At 37.8% G+C, this 18234-nt stretch overlaps 1 protein-coding gene across 1 annotated transcript; it reads right to left on the minus strand.

The window, feature by feature from the left end:
• Positions 1-7231: 7231 nt before the first annotated feature.
• On the minus strand, positions 7232-10750 carry LOC122088605 (UBP1-associated protein 2A-like; the record flags this gene model as incomplete). The annotated part of the gene is given in 2 exon segments (XM_042657923.1): positions 7232-7563; positions 9288-10750. A coding segment is annotated over 1 exon segment (1452 nt), but the record flags the coding sequence as incomplete, so codon positions are not given.
• Positions 10751-18234: the final 7484 nt, after the last annotated feature.

Raw genomic sequence — 18234 nt, forward strand, 5'->3', positions numbered from 1 at the left:
AAGATGGATCCTACATGTTATGGATTGTGGTGACAGAACAAGATAAAGAAATGGAATATGTTATTTTTTAGTATAGTGATATTTTATAAGAAAGAGAAAATGAAAGTGATGTTGAACCCTATAAGAAATAAGAAAAAAATAAAAGAACAATTTTTCCATGAAATACTACTAATATTTGAAAGACTACGGAAATGACCGGCGAAAAAATTTAAATTCACCATCATCAGACAACAATCATTGCATTAAATGACTTTTGCCAAACAAATTTTCAACCCAAATTATCCAAACACTTTATTACAAATTTCCCACCCCTAATTGCCTAATGCACATTCTCCATCAACCAAACAGGGCCCAACAGAAAAGCTTGGATTAGTCAACTTGATACTACAGCCTCCACCATTGATTATCTTCCTATGTTAAAGGAGCAGGCCTCAATTCCCTACGAGTGGTAGTGTGGAGAATTACCTAAACATCGACTAAGATTTTGGACCTGAAATGCAGGGGAATGAGAGATTTAAATTTATGTGAAAAGGTCCATGAGCCACTGAAGCTAGATACACCAGCGTTATTGTGCCTATCTGCCCCTCTTCAAAACAAAAAGACTCGACTGCCCTCCAATTTACTATCGCATATATCCATCGCTCTTCAACTTGACACAGGAATCCATTACATTCATTGCAACTTTTTTTCCCTCCTCTTATCTTCAGAAGCCTTTCCACACATACATTGTGAGAAGGAATATAATAACCGTTGGACATCTTTTGAGAACGTCTGTATATACCACTGCAGCTTAAGTCAATCCTCAAACCGGAGGAATATGCCATGCTGTTTACTGTAGCATTTTACACCTATCGTAAATAACATTAGGAACAAATCCCAAGGCCAGCAATTGATAGTTGAAATTGTAGTAACCTCCACTAAGTGAAAGGCCAAATTCTTGCAGCCAACGGACCCCATCCATCCAACATCCACCAAGCGTTCAAAATAGCCAAACCAGCAACACCAATTTAACGGTTCGACACATTACAGAAACATTGAACAAAAACCCTCATCGGTTAATGGACATTTATTTCCACCTAGGCTAATATGATTTGAAACTGCAAAACCATCAGCATCAATAAAGGATTTCAATCTAAATTGTGGCGTGTTGCTTCCATTTCACTTGTAGGATGGCTCTTCAAACAGAAAGATATCAAAACTCTGATGAGTCACACTGGCAAAAAGGAACCAACTGAAACTCTAAATGCATGACACCCAGACCAACCCCCCCCCCCCTTTTCTTTTAAACTCAAAATGCAAGTTCCCAGCACATCATTATACGAATATTCTTTTTACCAAAAAAAAAAATTTGTGCAAATAAGAACAACAGCAATCATGCCCCAGAAGGCAAAAACCCAAAATCGAACCAAATCTCCAAGACGAAGAACAAGTTTTGATTAATTGAAATTTGAAACTAAAACCGCGGAGGAAATGTCATGGATAATGAAAATCAACAGAAGCCATCCTCGTTAAATTTTTTCCAAGTATAGCACGACATTATATGATGTCATAACCCATACCCACCAACCTAAAGCCTGATTCCCATTCCACTCTCTTTGCTCTATAGAAAATAACCATCCACAAGATCCACCTTACCTGGGAGACAGAACCATTGATCTGGGCAACTAGTAAACAAAGTCCTAAGCCTTGCTACCCAGATCGCAGAAGATATAAGCATTCATTTGACACCAAGCATTTGGGGACAAAAAGCAGGGGGATAACACATGCTGTATGGGACATGATTATTTCCTAAAGCAGGATAACACATGCCGTATGGGACATGATTATTTCCTATAGAGGGAATTCACTGCACCATGTTAGGTTAAAAAAAAAAAAAAAATCACGCAATGAATGCATCCAGTTGAAAACACATCATCAATCCTGGATCCAGAGATGGTTTGCTAATTAACAGCCAATAATAACCACAAATACAGGTCATGATTAGCATGCACATCCACAACATAAATTAGTTCAATGAATCTTACTTCTTGTGATGCGAATTATATTATTAGAAAGAAAAGCTTAACAAATTTCAACACAAAAGCAATCCTTGTAGTAATTTAGCAAATTTCAACACAAAAGCAATCTCTGTAGTTATTTAGCAAATTTCAACACAAAAGCAATCTCTGTAGTTATTTAGCAAACTTCAACACAAAAGCATTCTTTGTAGTTATTTAGCAAATTTCAACACAAAAGCATTCTTTGCAGTTATTTAGCAGACATACTTTCTAACAGGATATTGCAGTAGGAACAATTTTTTTAGTAAAAACAATAAGAGACAGCATCACTGTCACTTTCTTTTCAAATAAGCATACAAGAGAAAGAGAAATTACCACATAACCTAGCCTTTAATCCATGAAAAACTGCTAATCAAGTGCAAAATTTCTCCTCAGCCGGGAGCGGGTGGGATATAATAGGCAGTGTCTACAATATATTCTCATCCCCTACTCAACTCAGCCTTATCCCAACTAGATGTATTCTCAAACCAAACCCCACCCCCCCACCCTCCAAAAAAAAAAAAAAAAAACCCAATTAAGGTGGAAAAGGAGAAATTTTAAAATTGATTACAATAGAGTAAAGATAGTAACCAAAATGCACCAGGTCCAGAGAGAGATTTCAGAAAAATATACCCAATAAAATGTTCCAAACCTATTTCCACAAGAGGGTCCAAAAACCCCTACGCCTAACAAGAAGTATATTTAAAAGAAAAAAAAAAAGCAGCACCAACAACCAAAGCAGAACAAAGGAACACTGCAACCAAAAAGGCCATGCATCAAAAAGGAATGTAATGTACTAACACTTCATTTAAGGTGAAATCTTACCCTCAAGACATAAATGCATTCTAGTCTTCATGGTGAGTACCTTGTGTAGCTGGACGCCGCAAAGAAGCACTTCAAATCTAGACATAAGGATAGCATTATCAGGAAGTGGTGATAAAACCATGGGAATTTGGGAGGTTCAAAAGCAAAGAAGTGAAAGTATCTTAGAGTTTAATCGGACAAGTATCCAGTGAATTTCTCCCTTTTTTTCTGCTTCTCCTCCAAGCCAAAGATTGGTATTATGTCCCAAATATAGAGGCCCGCAGGTTCTTCATTCAAATCATCCTATGCAGCAAAATCATGTAGCCTCCCAAGATAATTGGTACATGAGATTTAACTAGGACAATTACAATGAAGGAAGAAGAACTGGTAACTCCACAAAACTGTGGATAAAATTGATCCAAATTCACAAGCTCTACACCTAAAACATGGTTTGCCAAAAATTACATCTCCTAGCGCCCCCCCCACCCCAAAAAAATTATTGTAAAAAGTGAGCCTAAATCCCTAATTCCATATCCATCCAAAGGCTTTGAAACAGACCCAAGAAAAGGTACATAGGACTGAAGTTTTTAAAGCTCCTCTCTAAAGTTCTCAGTGATGCAGCAGCAAAACACGGTCATCGGTTGGAATAGAATGGACCAAGAAAAGACTGGCAGGCTTAACTTTTAGTGCCCAATGGGTTACATGGGCCATTGGGTTAGCATTTTGGTTTTATATTGTAATAGACCAATTCTATAAGCTCAAATGTGAGTGATTTGAGGCCTATACAAAATTAGTTTTTTTTTTTCTTAGAATTTATAGGAACTTCCTAATATTTAAGAGTTAAGTTGTGGAGCGACTTTCCTTTGCTTGCACGTGGAGAGTTTCCCGATTGTGTTACATCTTAGTTCTATAAATAAAGAGAAGGGGCTACACAACTCCCCCATGATTTTGAGATACAATCATAGCTTTTGCTTGTAGTTCTATGGGATTCATCATAGCTCCTTTGTGGGGAGAAGCAGTGAAGCCCTTGGGGGTACGCCAAGGTAGCTTGGTCAGATGCCAAAATGGACCAGTGAGATGCTATTCAATTTCTAAGTGCGGCCTAGTCCATATTCGTCTACTCTATACTTTATATTCTCTTTCTCAAGGTCAATTTTCCATTTTTTACCCTTTTTCCAATACAAGTTCATATTTTGTGTTCTCCTACTTGCTAATCTGTTGACAAACTATTGTAGTTCTCTTTTCAGATCACTTTCTAGTGTCATTATAGATTCCACCTCTGTCCATCAATCATAACTTTTGTTGGCACTTCATTGCCCATCTTTTACAGCCGTTACAGCTTAGTTTCTATTTTAGAAGTATCTAATCGATTAAATTTACTCTACAATTTCTGTCCACCCTAACTTCAAAATCAGGAATTAGTTTTAAGTGGGCTTCAACTTACTATTTCTTTACTCCACTTTTTTCTTATTACTTGCTACATCTGGTTGCTATTTTGATGACCTGCTATTTTTAAGAGTATGCCACATATCTCCAAATGGGGGCGGACCTTGGCACAACGGAAAGGTTGCTCCATTGCGAGCTAGTGGTCGCAGGTTCAAGCCGGGAAATAACCGCTCTGTGAAGCAGGGTAAGGCTGCATACATTTCGACCCTCCTTAGACCCCGCAGTGGCGAGAGTCTTGTGCACAAGGTATGCCCACATACCTTCAATTCTGACCAGCAGATCAACATAAGATTTTACGCACTTGTTCTCCATGACCAGATTTTCATGCATATCTGGGTTGTTTATATAAAATATCTGGTTTCCTCTCAATTTCGGTTCTATCCCTTTACCTATAATCCTGTCGCAAGTTGATCTCACATTGGACTTCACTGGTTTGAGATTAGCACCGCAGTATTCAGCTTCCTACAGAGACATCCATCTCTAATGTCAATTTAACCAATTAAACTCCCAAAAAGCAGCATGGCACCAGATAATGTCATAATTGGCCAGAAATAAAGTTCCCTACTTATCCAAAGTTCTAAATTACTTACCCAACAAATCAAAAGCCAAGGGTTTAAAAATGGAAAAGGGTACATGAAACTTAAGAAAGTCTGAACAGAAATTGTCGACTATCTGTAACTGATACAAAGAAGGGTAGAGAAAACGTTTGAGAAGTTCCAACCATGTGTACACTGAATTTGAAAAACTGAAACAACAAATAATTGCTGTCAAGAGCAGCCTTTAACACCATCATTAATACAAAACAGAGATCTTACTTATCAAACCAAAAAAAAGAAAGACTTACCAGATCCACTAGGGAGTAAACATCCTTTAAAAGGGGGAAAAAGTTGGCTTATAATCCACAACAAATACAGAGATACAACAAGCTCATATAGTACTCATGTAAAGAGTACTTCCTTGCATCAGAATTGAGTGAAAAGAAGACTATCAATTAACTGGAGATATCCATATACTCCAAGTACAAGAGCCATTCATAATGTTGGGGGGGGGAGGGGGTGGGGAGAAAAATGTCCAGGTGCAACAGATACACAAGAAGCTCATCTTATAAACAAAGAAATCTATCACAGAACAATAATTTGAGAAACCAAATCGGTTGTTCAGTTCATAATAATTACCTATAGTTCCAAAATGTTAGTTATAAAGTCAATTGCTATTTTGCAACCAAAAAAAAAAAAATTGAAACAGGTTAGTTGCTTCAAACATAAAGGACAATATTTTCGCAGGAAAATATGTTTAATTTAACGAAATCATATATTATAAGTAAGGGAAAATCCCACGCCAACAGTTTGGGATGCTTTCCCATGCCCTCTCACATCCTGATCATGTGAGCGCACTGACATTCTCTCCTCCCTGACCATCTGGGGCCCCGTTGACAAAACCATTTCCTACACTGTGATTCGTGTGGTGTGGGAGATTCCCCCATCACAGTCGGTGCGGGGAACCCTCTCCCAATAAATAATTAGCCAGACAACTATAGAAATCAAAGAGTACAAAGAAATCTCCCAAGAGTTCAAAACATGACCTAATAAACCAAAGGGTCACGGAATTTTATCTTTGAGTAAATTGACCGATAAGGAAACCAACACCTTTGCTTCAAAACTCAGTGTAGCCTCTTTTCAATGACAATTGTTGCTACCCATACAGAAACCCAAAAGAAAATTTTATGTGTTCCATATAGAAATTAGAAAAAAAAAATTTTGAAATAACTAGAACATATGTAGCATATTTTGGGAAAGCAAAACATGCATATCATACAAGAACAGAGAACCTGAGGTCCTAAAGAATTTAAATAATCAGCCACAAAGTTGGATCAATTTATTACCTTTCCGTTACCAGAAGAAAAGCCGAGCAATCTCAAAGATAAAGAGCAGCAACAACTTGGAGATTTCTTCCATTTGTTGTTTGAATCCTCAAGTAGAAAAACCCATGTGTGTTATGAAAATTATGGAAATCATTGATGACATACAATTTACAAGTACTCCACTGGTGAAAACATGTTATACAACCAGATGGTAAACCTTAGGTGCAAAGCAGGAATTAGGAATGCATGAACAGGTTCATCAAAATCCTCAAGGGTTGAGTTTAAAATGAGCACTTAACTATAATAGGAATCAACTCTGTGGGCTGATACGAGCCAAAAAAAAAAAAAATTGGAAACTAGGGATCACCTCTGTGCACTAAAAAAAAGCCCAAAATTTTTGGAAAATTAGGAAAATATTTTCGTCCATCTAAAATCACTTGTTCTTCCTTTGAAAATAAAAGGCAAAGAGAACATTCTTTTGTGTTTGTTTTTCAAACCTAATCAAGCCTCCCTGGATATTGATCATGGAAATCATTATCACAAATTGCTTATCCAACAGAAAAAACTTCTCATAAAGAAAAGCAATAATCTTCCTAGTAGGAAGTATCCTTAGATAATAATTTCAAATAAAAAATATGAAAACTCGTATTTTCTAAATTCTTGAATACACACAACACTTCCAATCCAAATAACTAATAAGCGGTCCATTTGAAAAACCATTTTTTTTTCTCATAGTACTTTTTCTTAAAAGGTGAGAGAAAAGTGTATGATCATTAGGAGCATCTATAGTAGCAGAAAAGGCTGCTTCACTGCTCGAGGAAACCACCTGCAGCAACAAATCTGATAAGCAATAGAATAATAGATATTTACCTAAATAAACAAAGCATAATGCTCAACCAGGCAACCTAACAACACAAGTATTTCCAAGTTAAGCAAACATGTCAAGAATAAGTAACAATATCACTAATGGCAACAACAGCATCAAGGTCTGATCGCCACAATTGATCACTGCATATGTAATAAAGGTAACATAAAATCAGATCAACTATGAGTATATGCTGTCATGCAAGTATCAACCAACCCATACAGAATGCAGATTTGTTGTTTATAATTTTTCTTAGACTCCAGAAAATACATAAAGTTCCATACTGGATGACTCAACCGATTGTCCAGAGCTTAAAAGAAAGTAGAAATCGAAATCCAACATAGTACATATTTTTGAAGAGTAACGAAAGGTTTGAAAAGAAGGAAAATAGAAGACTGTAACTCCACTTGACAAAAGCCTAAGTTCTGGTCTTTTTGGTAATGAAAAAGCAACACTTCATCACAAAGACAAAGATCGCATTTGCATAAGCTCCTGGAACTTCAGAAGAATCACCAGTCCATGACTAAAAGGTTGATGCACCTAGTAGGTATCTGCACAATGAATAAGTAAAACATAAAAAGCTTATTTCAAAAACAAAAATTTCCTGAGTTAGAAAGCTTGAACTGGAAAACTTATGCAATATAGGAAAGCTTAAGTTTGTTATGTCTGTGTAAATGAGAACTGCAAAAGTAAAAGCATCCATTTGTCAAATTAAGAGCAACCACAACACAATTTTTCTTACAAAATAAAGGTACAGAATTAAGTAATGAGCAAAAAAAAGAACAGAAACGGCGAACTCAATTGATAAAGTATTAAGAACTTGAGCAAAATTAAATATGACTGGTGCCAGATGTGACTTGACATACCAAACACTTCAAAACAGTTGTAAGTGAAGGAGGAAAAGTTTCTCTCACCAACATTACTGTAAATTTTGGGAATAAAAAAAACCCATTTTAAGGAAACTACAAAGTTAGCTTTCCAAAATTTAGTAGTTCAATGCAAACAAAAATCAAAAACTTACCAACATTGTGGTTGAGTTAAATTCAAAAAAATATTGTGATAGTGTTAAATTCAAACGAATCGGTTCGCACAATTAACCAATAAAACAAACATACTATACTTCATGAATTCAAACACCACCAAAGAATGACAGGCTTTGAGTAGTGAGAAACCCCTGAACCAGATAAACACAAAACCATGCCTTATTCTGGTGATTCCATCCCTCTCTCAACACCAGGAAGCTTTACAATTGATCCAAAATGACCAACCAATAGTCAACTCTTGTAGAAGCCATGGTCCAAATTCTCACCAAAACAAGCCCAAACAACCACTGTTAGTATTACCCAGAATGGTCAATAGAATTTTCATTCCAGTTTCCACTATATATACAGATAAGTGTACCGACGCGATAGTCAGAATTATTAGATCAATGCTTCTATCAGGCTATTCAGCGGGGATCAAGAGATTTAATAGATATCCTAAATCAACCGACATTCCAAATGACAAGAAGAGGGATAGAAATCATAGAATTTTCAAACTCCACGGCACTCACACACTAGGCTTCCTGCTTGAAATGGACATTTCAGTGGTCAGTTGGACATCATGACTCACCAAGAAACAGTTCTTTCAACCAATTAAATGGCATCTATCAACACTTTTGTCATTCACATCACAAACACAATGAACTTAAAAAATTGACCCATTATTCTACAATAGAAGGCCTCCAGACTCTTATGTTTGATATTGACTTATGCAAACGATCATTTTGTTGAGTATCGGTTGGCCATATGAAGTTCATATAACATTTAGCACCAGCCCACTCACTATCAGTAAATTGCGTATAATGATGTCAGTAAAGCTATATAAGAACTGTCCCAAAAAACCCACACATAGTTATGGAGTAACCGATTATCACTGATTTAAATTTCCTAACTTCTATAATGTAAAATTTTTATGTACTACACACTTCCTAAACTCGAATCACATTATAAACGAAGGACAGAATTATAAATGTAACCCAATTGCAAACTCATTTGTATAACCTCTTTAATTATTTCCCCTCAATTTGTGTCGTTTTATCTTTTGTCTGCAAGGTTTGACAAATGAAAATGCCCACAATATATGTTACAACAAAATAAAGTTTGCCTAGCTGTGGGACTGTAAGTTTACAGTCATTCTATACATTCTACATAACAAATACAGGAATACTCATTTCAGGAAATGTAGTTTCATTTATATGAGCTTATATTACCAAAAGAGATTATGTCTATTATACCTGTGCATTACCTAATGACCCATGTAGGGCGGAACTCCACCCATGTGGCCCACACCTTGCTGTGATCTACCAGAATTGGCATGTCCCATAGGCGCGTTAGGATATCCTCCTTGCATAGCAGGCTGGTTCCCGTATCCCCCCATCACACCAGGGCTGATATTACTCGCAACAGACTGAGTCCCATACCCACCCTGCATTCCATGGCTAGCCATCGAAGGCACAGTTTGGTTCACTGGTGCCCCCATGCCTGTAGACCCAAGTGTTCCCAACAAATTCGTCAGCCCCAACCCTGCACCTTGGGTCGCAAGCAATGCCGTTATCGCCTGTCCAAGCGCTGGGTTCAACGCCTGCGTAGCTGCTTGGTTGAATTGCACCCCAGCCGGACTTGGAGCCATCATGTGACCAGGTGTTGCCGCAGCAGAACCATGATTCCCTATAGCCCCCATAAAATTAGGGTTTTCATTTCTTTGATAATGTGAGCCATGCTGAGAGTGGTGTGGGTTATGATGATGATAGTATTGCTTGTTTGGCTTCGGCCCATCGATTGCCTTCTGACAGTGCAGGATATGACCTTCAAAATTCTTCTGTGGATCTTCCAATGCCTTCCTCGCACTCTCAACTGTCCTGTAAACGAACAACGTAAACCCCTTGGGCTTCCCAGTCTGCTTATCTAACCCTAACGGTCCCTCCTCAATCTCCCCGTACTTAGCAAAAAAATTAAGCAACCTTTGAGGATCAATATCAGCTGATACATTGCTGACATAGATCTTCCGCTGCGTGTACTCTGAAACTGGGGGTGCAGCAGGGGCTGGTGGCGGTATCGGCCCGGCCGAGGCCAACTGACAGGCCGTCATCCGATTGCCAATCCGCTTCTGTGGCTGTATCAGGGCTTTACGAGCCCCACTTCGGTGCTTAAAGAGGATGAACCCATAACCCTTAGATTTCCCAGAAATCTTATCACAGACGGCATTACAGTCCTCGATCTCACCGTACTGCCTGAAAGCATTAATTAGGATTTCGGCATTCGTATCCCAACCAAGACCATGGACAAATATCTTGCGATGAACAGGATCCACATCGGCAACCTTGCGGATTCGATCCAGAACGTCTGGATGATTGTCAGTAGCTTCACGGAGGAGATCGATCAGTTGCTCCTTGGTGAATGGTTCCAGTAGCTTCTGCACAGGTTCTTCCCCATCGTCATCATCATTTGCGGTGGTATTAGCAGCAGTCGATGGTGCAGAAGCTGCCGGAGCCGTTGATGATGCCGTAAAGTTTGAGGGGTTTTGGGCATCTCCCTCCTTCGCTGCTGCTTCTTCTTCTTCTCCGTCTTCTTCTTCCACTTCCTCTTCGTATTCTATTTCATCTTCTTCTTCGGCCACCTCCGCGTCGCCGGTATCTACTTGTTCTTCTTCTTCATCAGCTTCGAAGGTAACTTGTTCTTCTTGCTCTGGTTGTTGCTGTTGTTCTTCTACGGTTGGTGGCTCTGGTTCAGGTTTGGATTCGAGCTTTCGCTTTTTCGCCATGGATTTGATTGAATTCGAGATCGAGAGAGAGAGAGAGAGAGAGAGAGATGAAACGATAAGAAGGAAAACAAAGCTAGGGTTTACTTTCGACACAGGGTTCGGACCGCCGGTTGAAATATATATACAGATCTTATAGTACTAATATGGGCTATTGGGCTTGCATGTTGGCCCTAGATATCTGTAAGGAAATATATTTCGAATAACCAAAATGAGTGGAACACCCGTAAGAATGTGATAAGTTGATTGATGGATCGCATGATTGGTCCAATCCGATGGTGGATAGCCCATAGGTTGGTGCGTGGAATGGACAATCTAGCTGAGTCTTGGTTTTGAACCATGCCTAGTAATGTGTTGGGGTTCGTCTAATAGAGGTGGCAGCGCAGATCTCACGGTCTAGAACACCTTGAAGCGTGTATTCATATGATAGGGATTATGCTCGAGTGTTTCTAGTCATCGCATATGCGCTGCCACGCACCCCTATTGCGCTACAGAGGGGAAAGAAATAAATTTGGATAGAAAGTTAGAGGTAACAATGAGAGGTTAAAAAGTGTAGCACAAGAAGGTGATGATCTAAGTTTGAACTAAAGGAATGGTATTCATCCTCAAGGCCCAGGGATTTCAATCAAATGCCATATAGGAGTTCTTCAGCGAGTAAACCTGAAGTTTTTGGCGAGGAAGATGTGTGGAAGATTGTCGGATGGGTTAATCCTAATAGCAATGATAATAATTTGTCAATGATGCCTAGTTAGCATGAATGCAGCTGGTGAAACCATCGTTGCTCAACTTGTTTATAACGATGGGAAAATTAAGATGCATTTATCCAAAAAAAAAAACCCTAAATTAAGATAGGATAATAAAAACATACATCCATAGTTATTGGCCCCTTAGACCGAGAGTAGCAAGCCTAAGTAGAGAATTTACAAGCAACATATAAATATTAGTGTTTTACAACTGAGATGACACACACTTAAACATGTTTAAAAGTTTCAAAATAAGAAAGAGGGAAATAATTCCCATGGCCATGAAACCTTATGTTTGTGGTAAACAACAACATTCAAAATCCTATCCCAACTCCAAAAGGGTTTGCTACATGAAGATTCCAACCAAGGATGAACGAAAGGATCTATGTAAAAAGATTGACGGATTATAACTAATTATAATAAATGTCGGTTGTCAACCTGTAGCACCACTACAAATCAGCACATGCTTACAACGATAGACTAAAATAAGATATCAACTATTTATCTGATTTACCATATAGATCGATCAAGCTGTCTTACGTGCATTATGTTCACCACTAAGACAATCCATTACCCAACCTATTTTTATGAAATGATGAATGAGATAACGAATTCTTGACAGTCCAGCTAAGCACGAAAGTAACAACTCGAATACACAACTCCACATTAAAAACTATGTATACAAGGCATATACATATGAACACTTAAAAAGCACACACGCTTGGGGAATGTAATTCCATACGGTTAGCTTTACATATCCCGTCTCCATTGCCATAAGCAATCCTTGTTGAAAGTTCCTTGCCTTCACCTCTTGTGTATATCTTATGAGGCAAAATTCATAAAACCCCAAATAACTAAGGGGTTAGAAACAACAAATGACTTGCCCAACCTAATTCACCAGTTTGCTCATTAAAAATAATCTAACAGATCAAAAGCGGCCTCCATCCCAATTGAAGAGAGTAATTCAATAAATGGTGCATATATGTAGAGCATGAACTCGAGTCGAATCAAAATTCGTTGAAGTAGCATTAATATTGAAAAGTTTAGGTCAAAGAGCCACCTTTGTACATGGATAATGGTGATGGAAGGTTGTGGCTTTCTATGGTCAGATTAGCTCTCATTTCAAGCCAACCGCTTGAAATAAAAATTTCTGAAAGCAAATTTGAAAATCTTTTGAGCTAGAATGGGATATGATAGTATTGAAGATACCAATAAAAGAGTGTGTGTCGTCTAACAACCCATACTTGTTTAGAAAATTCACACCTAAACAACATATGCCAATCGATTTCATTGCATTTATGACATGCAGAACAAGCCTGATCCAAAATGGATAAAAGCAGCAAGCTTCGTTTTAGTTGGTGATGTGGGTAAAAATATAGCCCACCAACCCGAAGAGCGATCATAGGTCATCCCTGAAGAGTGATCTTAGGTCATACTGAAAGAGTGATCGTAGCTCATCCCTTAAGAGTGACCGTGGGTCATCCCTGAAGAGCAACCATAGGTCATCCCGGAATAGCGACCCTAGCTCATTCTTGAAGAGCGACCAAAGGTCATCCCTAAAGAACGACCATGGGTCATCCAGGAAGAGCAATCATAACTCATCCCTGAAAAGCGACTATTGCTCATCTCTAAAGAGTGACCATGGGTCATCCTAAGAATGTGATTGTAGGTCATCCCTTAAGGGCAACCAAGCAACTGAGCTACACCAAGCGATCGGGCTTTACTGAACAACCAAGCAACCGAGCTACATCGATCGATCAAGTTGCATTGAGCAACCAACTCGAAGAATCCTAGATAAAGAATAAAAATTCTCCACAAGGGGATCCATTACCAACCCAATAGATTTTATCGCCAACTCAACAACATCTTATCACTTAAAGCACACAAAAGCTCTCTTTGAGAGACCCACCTAGATATATATCCAAACCAAATAAGGAAACAATCTCTCCAAGAGATACGTCCAACTATGGACTCTCCAAACAATGAACCAATTTCCTAATAATACTCTCCCAGTAGATCTCTTACTAGGAATAAACTACTTGCCACAACGAGACTCTATATCCGCATCTCTTCAGCCATTTTCTATAAATACCAAGCTAAACCCCCAAAAAATGGGATCGAAACTTTTTCATCCTTACTGGAATTACTGTTTGGAGAGAGATCTAACTCAGGCATCGAAAAGTCCCTGTCCGAATCAACCCAGTGTTCACTCTCTTATATTTGTTCCTTTGTGCAGGACAAGAAAATAGCATAGGATGATTTCTCGACACAACAGTTGGTAAGCCGCCAACTGGAATAATTCATTAGAATTTGAACTTAAAATGAACATTTAATTTTCACAAGAGTTAAGATGCATTTTTATCTGAAATTTGGGTCAGTGTATCGAAACATTTTAATATGGTGAGGTTAACCAAAGGAATTTTCAGGTAAGTCATAGGATCTTAATTCTTTGATCTTAAGAATGTGTTTTAGCAATCATAGAAAATGGCTTTATCATGCATAGAGAAGACCAAGGGAGTCAGTTTGGAATCATAACAGGAACTGTCCCACTAAAACCTTGTACCGAATCATCACATTAATATTTTTTACCAAAAGACCATCTCATTAATAAATTGGGACAGTATTGGATTTGTTTTTGAACACCGAATAATAAATGGGATGGGATGCAGTACTAATACCAAAATATCGATTAGGTACCGGATGGAATCGGATTTGTCGGTACAAATTCGAAAGGTATATTTGAGTTTTATGGCTAATGTTTTGCTTATTTGGATGTTCTTTTCTCTTATAAAGGTTTCAGCTAATGGACCTTTAATTCTATTATGTTAAACTTGTTTGGTGATATCACTATAACTACACCAGGTCTTGTTTATGTGATTATTGTTTATTCATGGTTGTTACTTTGCTAAGTTTACATGTGATCATAAAGAGTTTGAAGAAGTAAATCCATCAAATTTATCATGATTTTGTAATATACAATTTGCATTTATAAGAAAGGGACACCATAATAATTAAATAATCCACAACACTAATAATGGAACAATCTCATTTGGAACCACTGCAGTTTTCTCCCTTTTTTACAATGCCTATAACTTTTTAGGAACCGGTAATATCCCGTTATTAATTGGGTTAGGACCTAGCCTCGGTCTTGTTAACTAAATGGGACAAGCATAGGATTGTCACTTTTGGTACCGATTCTAGTACAAACTCACCCCGAATATTAGGAATCGTCCCGATTGACACTCTTAGGGAAGACCGAGCACGACTTCTAAAGAACTAAGACCCCTTATGGTTTAGATTCAAACTTAACACAAGGCCAACCTAGAGTCAGATTATCGATGCCGATACTGGCCAAGCCTCATTATGTGCTATCTATAATGCTTTTTATGACAGGTTTTGCATTTTTTGCATATTTCGAGATTTGTAGACTTTTGGAGTCCCAATTTATATCAACCATATATTGTCTTTGTCAACCTTGATACTCTTTTTTCTATGCAAGTCAACCTTAAGAATTACCTATACAATTTTATAGAATTTAGAGGATGTGATGGAGGTTGTGATGAGTTTGGAACCCACCACCATCCTTGCCAAAATTCCTTGCTGGAGTTTACATCCATCTCTAGCAAAAAAATCAGCCAATCCCCTATTGAGTTTCTCTAAGATCTGTGATAAAGAATGCTTGCTTTGGACATGATGACATCTTATGTGAATAAGATACTTCTCACAAGTTTTGGGAGGTTCCCAATGTTATAACCCCCCACCCCTCAAAAAAAAAAAAATTGTATTAGATGCTCTTGTTATAAAAGAAAAGATGGAGGACAAAAAAAAAAAAAGTGCGTATTAGATGTTTTGAGAAAAATCCCCCAAGAGAGAATTCTTTGATTTTTTGCAAATCTCTTGCAGTAGTCCTAACTTGAGCTCTTCCAAACTCGAGCCCAAATTGTTCCGACCTTTTCACACCCCTCACAAAAGTTGAATTCAAGTGAGCCTTATTTCATCTACCACGGGTGACATTCAATTTCATTTACTATAAGATATCTTTGATTATTGAGGATACATTGTTGGGGCATTCAGTAGGATAGTGGTGATGTACCATGTTTCCTTAATTTCTTTTATGTATTTTTATTTCATTTCAATGTTTAGATGTGTCTCTTTAACCTTTTAATGTGATTTATCAAGATTCTTTTAAAAATATTTTTATTATTTCATTTAATTTTATGATGAGTTCACAACTTTATATGATACGTGTGTTGTTTTCAATCTTTCGTAATACGAGAGTGGCAAGGAAGAGATGCTTGCCTAGGATGGACAACTCACTCGAAAGAAGCACGAGCGTGCCATTAAGCTAGCTTTACCATATTGGACAAAACCGTCTTAGAGCACAAGTCAAGCTCATGATATCCGTACATAAAAAAAATAAAAACCCGGAGGTGATTCATTACCGAATCGAAGAAAGGGCTAGATCAAGAAAATGGGGTATTGCGAGCCCTCTGCCCCACACATCTAACCAGCTCATGTGGTTCATTGGTTCCACCAACTAGACCAAATTCGTGATTCAGTCGATATAGATGTGCGCTTGAAGTGGGGTGTGTGTTGTCCCTATTGGGCTACGGCCTTCCCCACAAGGCCCCATTGTCAGAGCATAAGCACTCTCTTGGTACCCATATGCGAGGCGCTGTCTTAGCCTTCCCTTACCAGAATTGCTCCACACCAGTAGCATTCGTGATTGGGCTCCTCAAGCTTGTATCGATCGAAAGGCAGGGCGGGACAACTCCCAACGGGGGGAGTTCCAATATGTCCCCCCTTATTCTCGACATGCTATGGTGCTCCGATGTGGGTAGGAGCGGGTCAAGTCTGTATTGCCACGTAGCAAAAACATCTCCCATATCTGATCTATCTACTCGGCAATTCATCTGATGACTTCACAATCGCTAAAGAAACCCCAAAAAGCATCAAACATTTTTTATGAGATCCATTGAGCAATTCTTAGATAACAAGCTCTAGCTCTTGGTGTGACTTCATTAAAAAAAAACAATCAAACTCAGGTCCTGTTTAGGCTCAGGGCAAGCTTAAATTCACAAAGCCAAACTCACAACCCTAGCTACAAATAAAGATTGATTTTTATGTATACTTGTTACACATATCTATTAAAATGAAGATCAAACCGATAAGGGTTTGGTCTCTAAAAATCAAACCAAACTAATAGCCACCAGTTCAGTTGGTTTTGATTCCTTATCGATTTATTTCAATGATCTTTCATCAATTTATTGTTATAGCTTTTGGCTCGTTTTTGTGGTATAGGGAATTTGTTTTTATTTATTTGTCTTGGTTATCAGTATTGGATTTATCTTCTTCCTCTCTCTCTCTTTTTTTTTTTTTTTTTTTTGTTTAACGATTTCATTTCATTCGATTTTTAGTTTTGTTGTGTTTGGTAATCATTCAGTTATGGAAACTATGTTTCGTGTCAAAAATATAATTTTTAGTTTTCGTATCAAAATGTCGTTTTAAAACAAAGAAATGGTGTTTGGTGAACCTATATCAGAAACGATTATCCTAGTTGTTTATCTTTTATTTTTGGAAGGAAACAGAGATGACGGAACAAGGTTATGTCGTTCCATCATTTTGCGTTTCTAGCATTTATTTTCGTTTAAAAAAAAAATAATAAAAAACTGACAACACCAAGTTGATACCAAATGCTCTATTCCATTTTTTTTTTTGGTTCCCATAGAACGGAAAAACGTTAGAAACGTTTTTTCTGAATGACTACCAAACAGAAAAAAAACCTAAAAGGTGGCGTGGGCCCTACACACAGATAGTGGGGGCAAAATGATCACCTCACCCAAGGATTAAAGTATCGGTATCGGTCGTCGTATCGGTAGGTCAAAATTAAGATACGTATCGGAGGGTATCGTATCGTATCGGAGATACGCTAAGATACGCTAAAGATACGCACATAAATGGATAAGAAACACTTTTTTATACACATTTGCATAAAAAAATAGTTAAAAAAAGTTATATATAACATGTATTATGCATAAACAGTAAATTGATAATATCGCACTAAGAATCCAAGGTTTGTAATTGTTCCATAAATGTAAAATCCTTATTCCCAACCTTGATTTCCACTTTAGTTAGAGAGAAAAATGGTTGGTAGTAACTTTGGAACAAAAACACCTCAAAAAATTATGTTTTTCTAAAAAATTACCCATTTTGGCCATTTTATGACCGTATCGGTGTGTATCGGTCGATACATACCGATACACACCCATATGTACCGATACGTACCGATACATACCGAAACGTACATTTCACTTCAATTTTGAATTTTTCATTGAGTATCGGTGAGTATCGGTGCGTATCGGTGGTGTATCGATGCGTATCGATGTGTATCGTAGGATACGTATCGATACATAAGGGTTTTAAAATTTGCATGATACGTATCGGTATGTATCATGCCGATGCCTACCGATACGGATACGTATCGACCGATATGGCACGATATGCACCGATACTTAAAATCATGACCTCACCTCTCGTGAAAGATAGAAATCCCATTTTTGTTGATGCTTCTATGAAGCTATACTTATATTCCTATTGGCACACTCTGGTGGTTTGGTAAAAGGGCCGTGTCATCTTTTAGGGAACATTGTCCCTTTCAGTTTTTTTTTTTTTTTTTTTTTT

Source organism: Macadamia integrifolia, chromosome 9 (assembly GCF_013358625.1).
Source record: "Macadamia integrifolia cultivar HAES 741 chromosome 9, SCU_Mint_v3, whole genome shotgun sequence".
NCBI lineage: Eukaryota > Viridiplantae > Streptophyta > Magnoliopsida > Proteales > Proteaceae > Macadamia > Macadamia integrifolia.